Source organism: Vigna angularis, chromosome 4 (assembly GCF_016808095.1).
Source record: "Vigna angularis cultivar LongXiaoDou No.4 chromosome 4, ASM1680809v1, whole genome shotgun sequence".
NCBI classification, from domain to species: domain Eukaryota; kingdom Viridiplantae; phylum Streptophyta; class Magnoliopsida; order Fabales; family Fabaceae; genus Vigna; species Vigna angularis.
The window spans coordinates 34,462,143-34,480,983 of record NC_068973.1 but is presented as its reverse complement, the minus strand read 5'-3'; the positions used below and the strand labels follow the sequence as shown (position 1 = coordinate 34,480,983).

Genomic DNA, 18,841 nt, shown 5'->3' with positions numbered 1-18,841 from the left:
CTGATAATCCAAGTAGTTTTATAATAAAATTTAAGTAAATTTCGTACTTTAACTCAATGATTCACTTAGATGAATACAGGTTAGTTCATACTTTACATAAGTATTATTTTCTTAACGAAATTCGTGATCTTTATGTTATAGTTGTAAAAGAAAAAGAAAATCTTATTTATGAATGTTTACAATATAAGAAAGTGGCATTTTGACATTGTATTATGTCAAATGCAAGTTAAACATCAATTATGGTCTATGATAATGACATTGTAAAGATGTTTTTTTCAAATTTTTTCTTGTCCGAATTTTTAGACATCTTTTTCTTATTTGTTTAATTTTTCTAACATATGTGCGCGGACTTTTAAGTCGATATTTAGATCATGTGATCAGATAAAGTAACCTATAAATCTTATATACCTCATTCCGTTTTAATATACTTTTAATAAATATTAGACGGACCAAAACAGATTAGGTCAATACGCACCATTACCTAAATATATAGCTACACCACACAATAAAATTAATTTCTTTTAACAAAAGTGAAGAAGACAAGAAAGATCATGAATGCTTTATAAGTACATCGAGAGTTTTCTTTAATAAAGTAGTGTAATATTTTTTAAATGATTAAAATAAACGAAATTTTAAAAGTAAAAAAATGAGTAAAACATACAGTTTAAAAATTGTGCTGGTAGGCATAAGTTCTACAACATGATATTTAAATTATTTAGAATTCTCATTAATTTTTAAATCGTTTGTTTGTATTGAATTTCAATTTTCTTGTTTTGATAAGATAAATTAATTTACCTTAATGTAAAATTTTGTTTTAAAAATATTTAGCTCGACTTTTATACCAAATTGATTTGAATTGATCTATGGGTTTATTCTCTTGAGCTTCTACCTAAGTCAACTCGTCTAGACTTTTAGCTGTGGTCGACTTCGCTTATTTTTGTCTTGAGTCGAATTGGCTCGACCTTCAATGTTAAAGGTTGAGTTAAGTTGGTTCGAGTCAAAGGGTCGAGTCGATTTGATTAGGATGGAACATCAAGTCGAATCAACTAGGACAAAATGTGTAGTCAGTCAGCCTTAACTAAGCATTGAGACTAGTCAATCCTGACCAAAGGTTGATACTAATCAATCCTAGCTAGAGGTTGAGACTAGTCAACCCTAGTCAAAAAGAGTCAACCTTAATTGAAGGTCGAGACAAGTTGGTCTTGGTCGAATATCAAGATTAGTCGACCATCGAGATGAGTTGAACTGGGATGAAGGTTGAGAAAAGACAGCGTTGACTGAAGGTCAGGTTGAGTAGGCCTGATTTATAGGTTGAGCCTCAAACTAAGCAAAATTGACTCAAGTAGAAGGTCTATACAAGTCATCCCAATTGAAGTTTGAGATGAATGAACCCTGAATGAAGTTTGAGACGAGTCGATTCTGACTGAAGATTGAGACGAGTCGACTCGAGTTGAAGGTTGAGATGAGTGAACCCAAGTCGAAGGTCGAGGTGAGTCAATCTTAATCAAAGTTCAGAATGAGTTAGCACGGGTCGAAGGTCGAGTCGAGTATGTCAAAGCCAAAAGTCGAGACTAATTGGCCCATGTCGGAGATTGAGACAAGTTGGCCTTGGTCGAAAGTCAAGGTAAGTTGAGACAAGTCAACCTTTATTGAAGTTTAAGATAATTTGGCACAAGCCAAAGATCGATTCAAGTAAGTCAAAATTGAAGGTCGAGTGATAAGTGTTTAATATGACTTAATTTTGAGATGAATTTGCATTTATCTTCCTTTGATTTTGTTAAGTTTATTTTAAATTCATCCTTATTTAGTTTGATTTGCAGTTTCCAATACCAACATAAAGTCAAAGTGCAAAAATAAAGAAATTAGTTAAATTTCAATAAATTTTGGATGAAATTATGATTGGGCGGTTGAGCACATAGTTGTTGTTGAGCCATAGAAGCAAAATCTCTAGAAGAGGAAAACTCAAGCATTAAACCTGAGATTAAGCCACAAAGACTCATTTTCAAAGAAGTCATCTCAAGAGCTGAAACACAAAGCATAAGGGTAAGCCATAAAAGCAAACCTAACTAGAAAGGAAACCTTTGTCGTTGAAACCATAAATGCATTGTCGAGCATGGCTCTGGATAGTCTATAAAAATAGAGTTGTATCCATGTTTTGAGAGAACTTTTTGAGTGTTTTCTTAGAGACTTTTTAGAAGGCTTTTGTAAACACTTTTCTATGCACTTAGTGAATAATTTTGGAGAGCATAAGTGAACATGATTCTTCAAAGTATTGTATTTTTTGTATCCATTATAAGGAGATAAGTATCTCTTGTGTTGAAACAAAGATATAACCATTTGAACTCTCTTGTATTTGTACTGTTTTATTTATCAAAATATGCCTTTATTAAATGTTTGTGAATTAGTTTATGTTGGTTGTTGGATAAATTGATCACTCATCTTATTTCATTGGTTTGAGATTGAGTGGAAAATGGTTTCAAGTTGTGGTTCAACTGATTCTCTTCCTACTTTTAGATGCTAGGAATAAATCTAAAACTTTAGTTGGTCACAAAGTCTTGATCTTAATGTAAGTGATTACTGAGGAAATGGTTTCAAGTTGTGGTTCAACTAATTTTCTTCTTGCTTTTAGATGCTACGAATAGATCTAAAACTTTAGTTGGTCATAGAGTCTTGATCTTAATGTAAGTGATTATTGAGGAATCATACTAAAATTTGATGATCTTAGGCTCTAGGTGCTAAGAATGGATCAAGAGCTACATTTAAAGAGAACTCCCAAGTCATAAATAATTACATCTTTGTAATAATGATTGAATCAGTTCAAGAGATGGACAAAGTGGTGAAATTTAGCTTCAATACATCTTTGTCATATTGAAGTTATTTTTACTTAAAATTGTTTTAGTACATCTTTATTACCTTAAATCAACAAATTTTATACATCAAATCTATTTTCATACTTCTTTTACATTCCAAACACTGTTTCAAACAAGTTTGAACGTTTTGTATTATACCAAATTCTTGTGGATATGAAAATTGTTGTACTATAAACTACCCAATATATTTGCTAAAAAAATTGATTGCACTGAAGCATCAACATTAAGTTAAGTAGGTTTAGGCTGAAAATACAATCAAGTTACCTGAAACGAAGATCCAATTCAGTTGGCCCAAATCAAAGGATCGAGTTGAGTTGATCAAACAGAAGGTTGAGATGGATCCTTAAAAATAGATAAACGAGTCAATTTTAACCAAAGGTTGAGTATTAAGTCTGTATGTTCTCATAATTAAACCGAGTTGACTCGAAATTAGCTCGAACAAGATGTCAAGATAATTTAATCTTAGTTAAATGTTGATATGAGTATAAAGTTTTTGGACATGTATATTTTTTTCATCCTAATCAATAAAAAATTCCACAACTTTTAGAATTTTAACTTTTTTTAATAAATTTCAAATTATGTTGTTTTAGTTACGTGAAATACTTAAAATTTCTCAAATTCAATTTTTCTTTTATTTTCTCATTCAAATACTTTTACTTCAAAATTTTAAATTTTCTGAGTAAATAAATTACTTTCTTAAATTGTCTCATCCAAACATAATATTAGAAAAAAAAAGACTTTAGAAAAAACGCTTTTGTTGAATACTCATTCAAAGCTGTGTAATAAGGCAGCAAGCACTCTTTGAGGGGACAAAATATTGAAGGGTGAAATTGATTGGACAAAAATAAAGAGCAGAGGATCTAGACATAAAAGAGACAGCGAATAGTGATTGTTAGATTGAGTGTTTCTGACGAGAGGCATATAACCTTCACTGAAACAAAAATTCAAGCACAGTTTCTTCTTACAAATTTAGTTTTATTATTATGATAAATTTGAAATCGGATATGTAATGAAAAACTCACTTACAATGAGTTTTTCAAGGATTCTGATTGTTTTACAGCTATAAACTTCAAACAATTACTCTGGTGACATTTTTATTAATTTCATTTGTGTCAACTAAAATTTATTGAAAAGAAACTCTCATTGTCACACGGTTTAGCTCTCTTGTCGTTCATCTCCGCCACTCCAAGGACCACAAGCGCTTGCGGCGACGGCGTCAAAGGGAGCCACTAGCAAAACATGAGATTTTCTTTTCATAAGATTTTCTTTAAAACATAAATAATAAATGGAATTAAAATAAATAATAAAAAGGCACGTTATAGTATTTTTAGTGACATAAAATAATCATTATTCTTTTTCTCACACAAATTTCATCACCAAAAATCAATTAGGCCGACAATTGTGTTCGGTGTAGCAACATCAAACATTTGAGGGTAGAGTTTTTGGTTCTAATTCACCCGGATTCCTTTCTTGTTTTGCAATCCATTGGATAGTTCTTCGTGCAATTGGCAACCAAACACTTTCTCCGATCCTATTCTCCTTCCCCATTTCTGCAAACCTCGGAACATTGGTAATCTCAGACATGCACCTCTTCTCACCAGGATTCACTTCCGTAAACCACTTTTCTTCCTCCTTAAAACGCCAAGTTCCGTCAACCTTTCCGCTGTCTTCGGTGGATTCCAAAGAACTCGAACATAATCTCCTGCTGCTGACATCATTAAGCATCTCGCTGTTCAACGACAACAGGTCCGAAGAGTTAAGATCACTCCACCTGCTCCTCGTGAAAACGTCAGAGATAACTATTTTAAGGTTTGTCACACGAACATCTGTGTCCCACTTTGTGCCACCACCACCGCCACTGCCATCACCAATAAACAGTTCTTGTTTCGTGCAGTTCCCCGCGTCATTAAAGCCTCTTCTCGATGACCCTCTATGAGAAGGCTCTCTCTGAAGGAAGATTTCAAGGTTTAGATCCTCCGTGAGATTTGAAGGAACTCGGAGGAACCTTGAGCTTAGGGAGTAGTTGAGGTTCTTTATGTCCCCTGCTTCAACCCTTCGTCTACAGAGAGGGCATGTGGAGTGGCTTTCAAACCACTTGTCAATGCAATTCATGTGGAAAGCGTGCTTGCACTTCGGAAGCAGTCTTAAAGTCTCCGAGTCCTCGAATTTGGAGAGACAAACAGTGCATTCTAGGCCATCTTTGAACCCCTTCAGGGATGAAAACGTGAAGAAAGGGAGGGTTTTAACCACTTCTTTGTCAATACCAGAAACTCTTGAACTTGATCGAGATCGGCCCTGAAAGTTTTGGAGATTTGAGTTTCGGGTAAGATGTTGGCGACCGTTGACTCGACAGAACTTGACATATAAAAGTAAGATAGTTGTAATGGCAAACATGGTGGCGAGCACTGCTATCACGATCCCCTTGCTTGGATGAAGGGTTTGAGGGGGTTGTGGCAGGTTCTGTTCTTCCTCTTCTCTGTCTTGAGATTGAACATTGAAGGGGAGAGAAAGAATCATCGTGAAAATTATTAGCAAATGCTTCTTAAAGGGATTGAACTTGAGGTTGTTAGACATCTTCTGAAGTGGAGATGTTACCATTTTGGTTTTTTTGTTCCTAAATAAACATTTGTGAGATGAAATCAGAAATGGCTGCTTCAATTTTGTCTTATTTTACTATAACAGACCCTACCCTGCATGCTTTTTATTGTTTGTTGTTTTTTGCGGTGCTTGTCTTGGACAATTAATTAGAATATCTTCTGGATGATGAAGACAAAAGCATGCATCAGCTTGGAGCCCTCTCTGTGACTGAAAAAACGTGTTCATGATTGACATATTATTATACAATCGCTATATGCTATTTGCTTATATGCTTCATTTCTGTTAAGCATTACCTCAATTCATACTTGTTGAATCTCTATATTTATTTTTTATTATTGAAACTTTGTTTATCCGAGAAAATAAGCCATATGCAAACTCCACAAGTGCATATTAAAAGAGAGTTAGTTAGAGTGTTAAATTAAGGGATTTAAACTACCCCAATTTACAACAATTTTTTTTACACAAAATTTATGACAATTATTTAATCATTTACCCGAGCAATATCACAAGAAGTTTTAGAGCACCTTGTAATTGTAGGTTTTTTATTCAACAACTTTTTCCCCCAATTGAAATCTTTAATTCTTTAATGATTCCCTTTAAAGAAACACTATTTGAGATTCTTCATTTTGTCATCCAATTATCAATTCTTTTATTTTGTGGGTTATTCTCAATCATTATGATTTATTCTAAATCTAATCCTTTTTCTAATCGTCCAATTATTGGTAGAAATCCAATATTAATTCTTAGAGGCAGCTTTTAAAATTATTAAAGCTAGAGAAAAAGTAATTAATTTAAAAGAAATAAACTTTAATTATAACGAGAGTTTATATACAAGTGATGTTATGATTACTTTTCTCCTAACTAAAAATTTAGCTACACATGTTAAAAGAGATAAAAATTACTAGGGATAAGAAGATTGGAAGAGACCATGCAGACACATCGGTTGGAAACATGAGTGGCTCAAAATATTTGTATCTATAATGACTTGTGCTATGATTACATAAATAATTAATTACAATAACTTGTGTGATAATTATATAAATAAATTACCATAACTGTGTGATAATTATATAAATAAAATACTATTTCTAAATTATGAAGATCAAAACAACAAGATAACTAAATATGTATCAATTGCATGAATAATTAAAAATTGAACGAGTTAAATCATTGGAGTTTAACTAAACTCCCTAACATTCAATAATTATTTATTTTTATTCAATTAAAATTATGTTATTATACTGTTACGAAATTATTTAAATCTTAATCATCTAAATTAGTGTAACTAAGGAGTTTATATTAAAAAATTTAATGATGACCAATTCTTTTAATTGTCTTTTGTCGTATCTATAATTTAGAAGAATTTTTTAATTATAACATAACTAATAAAATCATATAATTAATCTAATTTTTATCTAGAACAACACAAATATATCAACCTTCAATCATAAAAAAAACAATAATATATTTATTAATTAAATAAAAAAATAATAGCGATAATTAATAAGGATGGAGACCAACGATCGTGTTTCCCATTACGAAAATTGTTTGCATTTGAGCAAAGAACTCTAATTTTTAATTTCTCCATATAGTGTTGGCACTATAATCAAAACTGTGGGTAGACCACATGACAGATACCATTCAGACTACCCATGGAAACTCATTTTATAAGCCTTGGATACTTTCTAAATTTTATTATTATACAAAATGGGTAAGAATTGACATGTAAGAAACATTATGAATTCTTTTTCTTTTAAGTTTGAATAAAATTTATATAATGTTGCTTATATATTTTTTTTTCTTAGATTATGTTATTTATCTCTTTTTTAGTCTGGATAGAATTGATATATATTTTGCTATTACATTTTTTGGAAAAAATTTAAATATAAGAAGTCTTGAATCTTATAATTATGAACATAACAAAACAGTCCCATTTGTAAAACACCTTTCAAAGATTTTAGAATTCTTAATGGTAGTGTTCTTGGGTTTGAAAAGTGACATAGCTAATTTGTTGAGTAGAATAACTTATATGAAGTCTCGTGTTGGTCAACCACTCATTGTATATATATAAAAAAAGGCAAAACAGGAAAAACTGCTAATTACGCTAGAGGAAAAAAAGAAAACAGTATAATCCTAATAATATTTTATTTTAAATAATGGTAGCCAAGTAGATAATAACACATAAATTAATCAAAAATTAGTGACTAGAGTTACTAATTATACCAAAATAAACACAACTCCACAGCTAAAATGAGATTGGCATGAAAGCTCCGTGAAATCCATATGGAACTCTGCAAGGTATTGTAATTTTGGCAACTGCCTCTCCTGAAAACTTCTTTGTGTCAACTATATGAACCTAGAGAAAATAAATAAATAAAATTAAGCAGCTAATTTGAGTTTAGTAGGATCATTGGATGAATTAATTAATTATCTTGCCACTATATATATAATTGACCTACTTGAGATATGCCAATATCTTCATTGTAAACAAAAGTGATCATCCAACCATCATCTTCTTCAACGCCACCTTCCTTAGGGACAAACGCAGATCCAGTGCAAAATACATCTTTTTCAAACCTATGATATTCCACCCTTATAAGCTCATCTTGTCGTGCCTCTCCCTGATCACACATTTGAATTTGAATAATTTTAAGAAAACAAACAGTATAATGAAAGATAATAATACTTCATTTGAAGCCATCTTTTACCACAGGGAATTCTGAACATGGTTCTTCAAAGTATAGCTTTGCTAAAGCTCCGTATTTGGGAATATCTAAACGGTCAAACATGAAACATATTATCAGTTATGAATAGGTTCATGGTAAGGGTTGTTGCAATGGTTAAATAGTTAAAGAAAAGTGAAGCTTTTTTGAATAATTATTACCTGCAGCAAAACTTGCAGTGGGATCAACCACTTGGGTGTATGCGTATCTGTTCTTAATTCCTGTAAAACTTGCATTGATCATTGGAAAATCCATATATTGTTCTGGTCCGGTTAGATATTTTTCCTTAACCTCTCCAGTTTTCATGTTTAATCTCCATTCATAACACCGAGAGAATAACTTAGATTCCTTCAAACCATCTTCAGGTCCTGGAATTATTGAATCTAGTGCTCTACAACCCCACAACACAACCTGCTATACAAGGTAGAAAAAGTCTCAGCATTGCAGCCAATTGCTAACTTCTTCGAGTATCTGAAGAAGTTCTTGGTAATAAGATTCAAATTTGTGGATAAGTTACGACCTCATGACCATCCTCAAAGGAATTGATGAGATGAAATGTGCAATTAGGTTCCACCTCAAACCACTTGATTGAGTTAGCATCACCATAGAGCGGCATTATCCCAATCCTCGCATATTTCTCCTTGTCGAATTTGATTAATCTACATGCAGTAACATGGAAATAATAAACCAACAAAGATTCTGTGTTGTCTTATCATCGTAGTCAATATATGAGCACTGGATACTCACTGGCCTCTTCTAAGTAGTCTGTTTGAATCAACTATCAGTGGAAAATCCAATATCGCTATATACCTGCTAACCAAAAACATGAATCAATGCATTAATGAATGTAATGAATGTTTGCAATGATTTCATTATTTGTTTGTAATGAATGTTATATACCTGCTTGTGATACCTATGTCATGGCATAAACTGCTTCTCTCTAGTTTTATATCTGCTTTGTGAACCAGCTCGTTTCCTTCAGCTGAAAATGGTTACTGATTGTATGTTATAGATATTACACTGGTATTATTAGGTTTTATTAAGAATTTAAAGATTACATACCCGATACTATTCCAATTTCAAGATAAGGTTTAGTTGCATCTACACCAAAAATAACTAGTTCTCCAGTACCCAGAACTTTCTGCATTGAACCAGGTTAACTTTTATCAAGCAGATAGAAATTTTCAACAGTTATTATGTAAACTAACTTTATGTATAGTTTACTCATACAAGCTGTGACCATATATTCTTAACACATAGAAGAAACCTTGGGGTGACTTGCAAAGGGACGATTCCATGCGCCATTGAGATCCCAGTATTTTAAAGTATTTAGTGTGAAGATGTCAAACTCTTGTGGGATGTGATTCTCCGAAACCGAGTAAAACTTGTTTGAATGCTCAATCACATTGGTGTTACTGTAATCTTTATTCAGTTTTCCGAATCTCAGCTGTGAAATCCACAAGGAGAAAATTCAAAACTCTTGTGAAATGACCTTCTTTCTGCTAATTAATTAACCATGAACTCTCACACCAGAACTTCAAGTATGTTATTATAGAAACTTCTAAAAACATATTTGAAAAATAAAGTAAATAATATTACATGCATGCATACCAAGTATAATCTAAGATTTAAACTGTTTTTGGTACATATGAATTACTAAAAAAATGTTTTTGATATCTTTGAAGCAAAGGTCACATTTTTGAAATATGGTAGAAAATGCTAACCCAGTTTAGAAGCATGGAACACATAACGGCCAATGAATCTCCTTTTACTGCAGGGAGAAACAAAGGGTTGGTACTTTGTTTCTCAAGGTTGTATGTTACAGTTTGAACGTATCTGTTGTTGTAGAATATGGTGTAGCAGCCGTCATTTTTCCTTTTGAAATACAAAGCATGAAGCATTCCTTCTCCTTCCACCCAAACACTCTTTGTCCTCCCCAACAGAGACTTGGATGATTTCAACCCTCCAAACAGTGGGTTTGGTCCTGCAAACCATGTGTTCTTATATATATACCGAGATATATACAAAGATGAACATAAATAAATAATCAAGTTTATATTTACTTTTCATCACATCTTTTGACTTTTATTTTCTTTCTTTTTTCTATTTCTCTTCGTTCTTTTCATTTCACACCCTATGACCAGATGTGCGATTGCAATAAAAAATAACTTTTAAATGAATAATATTAAAAGTACACTCTTTTTTTAGTGTACTTTTTAAATAAAAAAATGTAAATGTTATATTTTATTTAATGAAGTTTATTATTACTTACAATTTTAATTATCTTCAAAAACCTTGTGTTAACTAACATGATTCTTGTTATAGACTCTAATGTCAAATGGAATATATAAGAACACTCAAATAGTCATGGGGTACATAATTAAATTAGGAATGGAAAACAACTGTGTATAATATAGATGAATCATGTTTAAGTCGATGAGAAATTATATACTTGATGAGTACATGAAGATATTAAGTAGCACTATACCATGCAACACTATAACTGTAATGAACTGAAATATGAAGCTGCATACCAGTTAGCAGGCTAAGGGTAAAATACAAATGAATGAAGTACATATCTTGTGTTTTCCTTTTTCTTTTTTCTTTTTTCTTCTTTCTCTTTTTTATTTGGCAGTAGCAGATCAAAGGGAAAGGACAAGAGGAAATGAACAGAACATGAGGAAACAATTATCAGAAACTAGGATCAAGCACTTAGACCATTTGGGTAGAAGAAAACATGATGTCCAATACAATACAGAACTACAAAATGATTAAACAAATTGAAGCAAATTCAAATGATGCGGGTGTTCTCTTAGAAAATGCTTCTTGAATTATTATTTTGAAAAACTATGCACCATTATATTATAAATACGAAAGATTGATTTAACTACCATAACATAGATTTCAAAAAGAAAAGTATTAAACTTTATTATGAACTCTTCTATTATACATATATATATATATATATATATAATATTTGAAAGTTTGGTGGACCGAGTGACATGGATCCACTAAATAAGTACAAAGCTTTCAAATTAATTAATTTTTTTTCCTGTGTAAAAGCAATTTCTGATTGGATAGGTAGACACTTGTGCTCATGATTTACGAGAAATTGCATGCAAACATTATAATATTATTTAGGGAACAATGCTAGAATCAACCGTACAATGATTACAGTTTCATAATAGAAAATGATGATTCGATGATAATAATAATAATAATCTATCTCGAAATACTTCACATGCAAAGAAACTTTATTGTGACATATAAACTTTCTCTGATTTCATTACTTTACCGATCTTTGAAAGAGAAAAGTTAGTTTGACACTTAAGTTAAAAACACTCTCTTTAATAATATAATAATATATAAAATATAAATTTAAATTAAAAAAATATAAATATAATTAGGGATATGTGTTTTGTGTCAAACTATTACCACTCTTTTTGAAAAGAGATAAAAGAAGTAGGGATGACATAAAACCCGCGGGCCAGTCTCTCATGTTGGCTAAAAAAAAGGAAAATCGAAAGTGTATTTAATTTGAGAGCTTGAACCAATCCAATTAGTCAAGTTTGTCTGGTTTTATTAAAAAAAATTAAACCTGAGTGGTAATATTTTATATTAACTCAACCTGATTTTATTAATATATTTCAAGTAAGGTATGACATAGTTCGATCAATATAATTCTATGTAAAACAATTGAACGATAATTATTTTTAATCCAAAATTAGTTTGAAAATTCAATATCAGCACATTTTCATGTACAAGATTTTCAATGAAAAAAAAGAAGTGAATCAGCACTTAATCTAGCAAGACAAGTTGCAAAATTTAACTGATTTTCAATTGAGAAATCAATCGACTCAACTTATTTTTGACAAACCAATAATAAATGAAGGTTAAACACATCGAGTTAACCCAATTTGTCATTTTTGAAAAGAATGTGATGTAATTTGAATGAAACAATCAAACCTAGGACGATATATATTTTTTCCGTTTATAACAATAAAAAGATTTTAATACTGTAAAATCTAAAATTTCCTTCCCATTAATCATTCATAATTAATTATATTACATAATATTAGTAGATATAAGTGTTACTTACCGTTGTATCAATTTTGTTAAAAGGAAAAGTCATACATTTTATTTAAAGAACAAAATTGTAACAGTATTAAAGTCTTTATAATAAACTATAGCGAAATTTGTGTATGTTTTAAAATTTTAACATCGTTAATTTTATAAGAAACTGTGTTTAACAAGAAAAAAAAAAGGATAATTACTATTAAATTATTGAAAGCTGGAAGAATGATAAAAATTTGTGTACTCATAGAAGTATCTCTTAAAGAAAAATTTATAAAAATTTAATACAAGTTAATTAAAAAGATATGACGTAATATAGGTCTCATTTAAAGTAAAATAAAAAGACTAATGTGTTACTTATGAGAACAAGCATTTAAGAAAACATAATATTAAATAATAATTTTTCCTATTAGTATTATTATTTTCAAATTAAAAAAAAAAAAGATATAAATGTATTCATATGATTTATAAGAAATAATTTGGTTTTTAAATAATATAAATCCGATCTCAGAAAGATTCTTTATTTATAATCTATATAAGATCTTCAACCTACTTTTTTTAGAAGAGAATAGTAAAATTCGAGGAAGTTCTAATAATAGATAATGTAGATTTAAATTTGGGTTATGAAAAAAATATAACTATAATACTACATTAAAATAGTGTAATTTAAGACTTAGTTGAACTTTAAAAGATTAGCTTAATAAAGAAAAGTTTGTTTTTATATACTATATTATAAATTAATTTTATTTCTGTTTACCTTTAAGATCTCAACGATTTTCTAATTTGCTATATATTGGACACTCACAAGCAAAAAGTGTCATAAAAACAGTGAAAGAATTGTATGTTCACTTCCCCGTGATCCTAGCACGTGCATAGAGATAGAGTTAAAGAATTCATATAGTTCCGAAGTTACGAACCATTTCTAATGTAGACACCTTCCGGAAAATGATCTGGTATGTGGCCTTCAATGTCACTGATATCCATGGCTTCCCCTAATTCTTCCACTGGAGCAAAGTTTGTCTGCAAATAATTAATAAATTGATTTTAAGACAGTTTAAATATATTTTTTTTCTGAAACTAAGAATAAAATCTTAATGGAACACAGTTTTTAAAACAAACATCTTAGAAAATATATTTGTATTAAGAAGATTAAAACACTTTGATCACCTGAGATGGAAGCACAAGCTGGTCGACAAACTCAAAGGCTGAATCCACGACAGCGTTAAGAAATTTGGTTTTAATGTCTGTGATGGCTTGGGAAACATGATTTTGAAGCGAAATATGAGGTAGGGCTCTTAAGACGAGCTTCACATAAATCGAAGATGAACGTTTAATATGGAAATGACTTTAGGTTTTGAGAATTAAGAGGCAGAAATAATTACCTTAGTGTTTGAGGAAAGTCCCGAAGTAATGAGATGGTGTGGGAAGGTAAAGGGTCTCTTCTGAATGGAGCAATAAGGAGGGAGAGTGGCGAAGGAAGCTGCCATATGCGTTTCCATTAATTACCAACTGTGTTTGGATACAACACTTCCTCTCTACCACCTCAATGTATAAATATACTAAAACCTAAGTCAATATTCTCCATTAACTAAAGACAAATATAATTTTACCATCCATCTATATGTTCCAATTAAGTATATTAACTTTTAAAAGTGATTTCTAGCTTCCTCCAAGTCTATATATGTTTTTGAGTTAAAACATGATCATAAAATAATTATAATATCAAACAAAAAATAAGCTAATAATTTTATTAAATTATACAATAAAATATATAAGTAGTGTAAAAAATTACTTATCACAAGTCATATCAAATATTTACATAAAATAACAATATTAAAATTGTTATTTTGTAAAAAATGAGAATAATGGACAATATAAAGAAGATAGCTCGTAAATTTATTGTCTTTAAGGTTTTTTTTTTATTAAATGTGGTCTTAATTACTTTACTCATGTCTCATTGTTGGTCCAATAAATCTCTTTTTAAAAAATTTATCTATATTATCAAAATCCACGATTTATCTTGATAACCAATTTAGATAAATATAATATCTATTTATTGAAAGACGAAAATTCAAACAAATATGTTCCATTATGATAAATTATACAAATAAGAATCAATATTAAAATATTTCTGGTTATAAATGTTTTTATTCAAATAAATTTACCAAGGAATTCATATTTAAGAGGGAATTGTTAAAAATTTAAGTACAAATTTAAGTTTCATTTAGTAAAGAATGAAAATGTTAAAAAATTATAAGAAACAAAATACATAAATTCATTCTTTTAAAAGTTTTAGATTATCATAATAAATCATTATTAAATATTATATTTTTTCATTAGTATATATTGTACATTACAAGATATCTTCAAAATAAATGTCATTACAGGTATTTTAATTCTAAGGTTTAGTATTATAAGAAATCCATTGAATCATGGTGGTATGAACTTAAATTTTAAGATCCCAGGTCTCGAAAGTAAGAAAAACTAAGTTAGGATTTTTAAGATAATGTTTTTAGCGTAGCAATATTTTGAAGTGTAAACGAAGTATTATATAAATATACGTGTTTCCGTTGAATTGGTTCGAGGGTCGATCGTTCTTTCTTACTTTGCTCTCTTTTAATCTTCAATTCTCTCCGAGAATGCAATCCACTTTGATGAGTTGTTGACCTGCACAAAACACTCCGACGCTCAAGTCAGATATGTTTCATAAAGAGGTCTATATTTTATTAGGATAGAAAAGAATGTCTTTACTTGAGCCTTAACCTTATATTTATAGGGCTTATGACAATCAAGCTCATTAATTCATATTTGATATGGTAATAAGTCCAACAATACTTGTTAATATACCTGTTAATTGTCCATTAATACCATATTTTTGTGTAATATGGTCATTAAACATATTAATTGGTCATTAATGATATTTACCTTTCCTGATTAGTTTGTCTGCCGGTCGGTTATCAGATATAGTACAATACGAAACTCTACCATTCAAAGGTATATAGTACAATACGAAACTCTACCATTCAATTAAAACTAGTAATATAATATGAGGAACGGATATCGGGGTGTCAGTGGAGGTTCATTTACACTATTAGGTTGTATTTTTTGTACCTTTCCAAATGCATATGGAGCTTTCACTGGGATCGGAATATTCCTGTTCAAGTTGCATTTTTCAATTTTGATGAGTGAACACCCAAACCGGTGTCAACTACGAGTCTACAACTTTATCAAAACTCCATTTCCCGTTTCTGTCAATATCTGTTATAAAACGTAAAAGAATTATGAATTCTCAATGGTTAAATTTAGACCATTCTCTTGAATCCAGAGTGAATATAGTTAATGAATATTTTGAATCTTTTATTTTATTTTAAATTAAGTTTAATTAAATTTTAATGATAAATTTGATATTTTTAATTAATTTTTTATTAATCTGTTAAATATTAAAAAAATTACTTTTTTAATTAAGTAATAAAATATATCATAATTAAGGTAAAATATTAAATAGCTTTTGTTGTTTTAATTAAGTTTCTAGTTAATATAAATTAATGTAAAGAGATAAATAACTTTTGAATATTTGACAACACGGTCCTTTATATTACATTAATCATAAAATATTACAATCTCATATTTATTAACATTCATATAAATTAAGTAATAAGATAATAATTATGTTATCAATTAATTAAAAGTTAAACTACATAATCAATTAAAAATATATGAATTTAAGTAATTAATAAAGTGCAAAAAATTGTAATAAAAATAATTGAAAATATATAAATTTTAAGAAATTAATAAACTAGAAAAAAAATAATAAAAAATAAAATTAAAATAATTAAATTTATTGAAGTCTTAAAATTTAAATACAACTTTAAATTAATATTACTTGAAAAATAAGTATTTAACCTTCTACTTTATTTTAGATTAATAGATAAAATTAATAGCATGATGTTGACACGAGTGCACGTTATTTATAATAAAAATATTAAATCTAAATTGAGATAAACAAAGCCTAATATATATAAGTATTTAGTGTATGAATTTTCGAAAACTCACATATAATAAAATTTAATTTTTGAATTTATTTCCTTTTCCTCTTTATTTAACCCAATTTCTCTTTCTTCAAAACTTCTCCAAACAAGTCATTACATATGATATAACGGCCTTAGTTACAACATGCAGAAGTTAAATGTGTGTAAAGATAATAACATAGGAAAAAAAATCTTATCATAGTTAATAACTAACTTTTGTTGGGTATGATAGATATATTTTTACCTTTCGAAATGAACGACAATTATATGAAAAAGAAGTACTTATCAAGATGTCACCGAGGGACAGAGACTTGTCTGGTTATAAAATGATGAATTTTTTATATACTAATATACTTAATTTCGGGCTTTAGTTATCTTCAATCATGAAAAAAAAACAATATTGATTATATATATATATATATATAAATTAATGTCATTAACTGATTTTCTCGTAACGATTAAGAATCTTCTCAAAAATGTTTTATTTAGAAGTTTCTTCTATTCAACATTTTTAAAGATATCGTCAACTGTTGATCATACTAGAGTTCATATTTAATTGAAAAGATTTGAATCTAATAAGTCATAAATTGACCTATATAAAAGAATTTATACCAATTTTAATAAATTTTTTTAAATAATTAAGTTTATGGGTATTTTTTTTATATTTTTTGTTTTCTACTCAATCCAAACTTATTATTGGGCAGAGTAAAATGATTCATTGATGAGGAAAAATGCATGTGGTTCTTTCTCTCTTTCTCATGTGACAATGATGCATGTGCCTTTGGCTTATATATTTATCATATGTGTTTGTTCTCTCTATCTAGTTAATAGTGTGATGCTTCCCATGTGGGAAGGGAACTCTTGGAGTTTGTTGGCTTCTTTAGATATGAGCTGTGTTTTGTTTTATGTTATTTTACATCCAAAAAGACATGTCTTTTATTGCATTAGTTCGAAAGTATAATTCATTGTTTCTGATATGGAATCAAATTACAAAGTTAAAAACCAAGTTATTGAATGTAAATTATTGGGTTGTATATAGATTAGGTTAAAGTTTATTTGGTTCTTGTATAATAGTAATTAACAAAACTTCTTTGGCTTATAATGGTGATATATCCTAATAATATTAAGTTATATTAAAATTATATGCTATTCTCCAAGCATCATGTTGAAGAAGACAACTGCTAAAATTTTAAAACTCATTCAACTTATCTAAATTTAGAATTATTATACTACTTTATAGGACAATGTAAAGTAATTATTCTACAACAAGTAGTGGTTGTTCCAAAACAAAATTGCTTTTTTGTCATGGTGCTCTTGATTTTAGTTAGTTGATGATATTATTAAAGTATATCATGACAAAAATATCTTTACCCTTACAGATTTTCGTAGATAAAAGCTGTGACAGATAATTGGTATTCACAAATAATGAATAATGAGTATTTTAATGTTTATTTATAAACAGATTAAGTGTGGGTATCACATTGTTCCTACCTAGGAGTATTCAAATTAAAATAAAAATTTAATTTAAATTTTATTAAATTAAAATTAAAATTAATTTATATTTTATTAAGTTAAATTTAACTAAAATTAAATTTTAATTTATATTAAATTTTATATATTTTTTATAATTTAATTTTATAAATTTATAAAATATATTTTTTTAAATATTTGCATATATTTATTACTATTGATAAATAATAGATGAATTTTTTTAAAATCGAATATTGGATATTTAATACTGTTCAAAGGTAACAGATGAATTTTTTTTCTGAGCAGTAAATAGATACTATGTGTACCCTATTCTATCCTTTATTATTTGAAAATATGTTTTTGTCAGAAAGAAAAAAAAATGTTTGTCTTTTTCATATTATCTTTTGGCTTGTATTTCTTCTTTCAGTCCTACTTTTTCGACAACTTGAAGTTGGAGTGCCCGCTACATCTATAAAGAGGAAAAACAAACAAGCCATTGTTTGGCTCTGAAGTTGTTTTCCATCAACGTCAACGTAGTTGAGTTAACATACAATACAATGTCACCTTCTATATTTTACTACTCTTTCGTACAATCATATATTCCACTTGTTTTTGCCCTCAGTAAAGAATCTTGCTATAGATGCTAAAATAGCAATTAAATAAATAAATGTTAATAACACTTGGTTATCAAAGTGATATTATATTTTTTAAAATTAATTAAATGCGCTAAGTCCCTCTTATAATTAATATGGCATAATGCATTCATATTTTGATTTTTTTTTATGTAGTTGATTACTAGAATGAAATAGCTTTGATAAAAAAATTATTGAAACATTTTGTTTAAACATGTATATAAATTTATATGGCATGGGTTGAAATATAATAATTACCCTCGATTTAAATATAATTGAACGGTTAATTTAATATTCAGATATCTGTAATTCCAGAAAAAAAAAAGTTACACATAATGTTCTTTTATGTTTATAAGTTATTCTATTTTATGTTTTATTAAACAGTTAATATATAATTTTAAAATTCACCAACTTGACTTCACATGTGTAATTACATATGCAAGTAT

The 18,841-nt window shown here is 28.8% G+C and overlaps 2 protein-coding genes across 2 annotated transcripts; both read right to left on the bottom strand.

The window, feature by feature from the left end:
- Positions 1-4,289: 4,289 nt before the first annotated feature.
- On the bottom strand, positions 4,290-5,468 carry LOC108321826 (putative RING-H2 finger protein ATL12). Its single transcript, XM_017553695.2, has one exon. The coding sequence runs from the start codon at positions 5,466-5,468 to the stop codon at positions 4,290-4,292; it is 1,179 nt and encodes a 392-aa protein (XP_017409184.2).
- A 2,170-nt stretch (positions 5,469-7,638) lies between these two features.
- On the bottom strand, positions 7,639-13,757 carry LOC108321790 (carotenoid 9,10(9',10')-cleavage dioxygenase 1). Its single transcript, XM_052876823.1, has 13 exons — positions 13,648-13,757; positions 13,433-13,570; positions 13,183-13,285; positions 9,916-10,175; positions 9,459-9,638; positions 9,254-9,332; positions 9,092-9,173; positions 8,939-9,001; positions 8,712-8,850; positions 8,353-8,602; positions 8,177-8,241; positions 7,928-8,089; positions 7,639-7,824 (listed from the first exon to the last, which is right to left on the bottom strand). The coding sequence occupies exons 1-13, from the start codon at positions 13,750-13,752 to the stop codon at positions 7,714-7,716; spliced, it is 1,737 nt and encodes a 578-aa protein (XP_052732783.1). The 5' UTR covers positions 13,753-13,757; the 3' UTR covers positions 7,639-7,713.
- Positions 13,758-18,841: the final 5,084 nt, after the last annotated feature.

Bases quoted from the DNA above. Each gene is read 5' to 3' on its own strand.
- LOC108321826 (XM_017553695.2), bottom strand. From the start codon at position 5,468: ATGGTAACATCTCCACTTCAGAAGATGTCTAACAACCTCAAGTTCAAT.
- LOC108321790 (XM_052876823.1), bottom strand. From the start codon at position 13,752: ATGGCAGCTTCCTTCGCCACTCTCCCTCCTTATTGCTCCATTCAGAAG. The intron at 9,333-9,458 runs GTTTCTTCTATG...GGTTCAATGCAG, and splicing joins CCTTTGCAAGTCACCCCAAG to AAAGTTCTGGGTACTGGAGA. The intron at 7,825-7,927 runs GTAGGTCAATTA...TATTTTCTCTAG, and splicing joins AAGATATTGGCATATCTCAA to GTTCATATAGTTGACACAAA.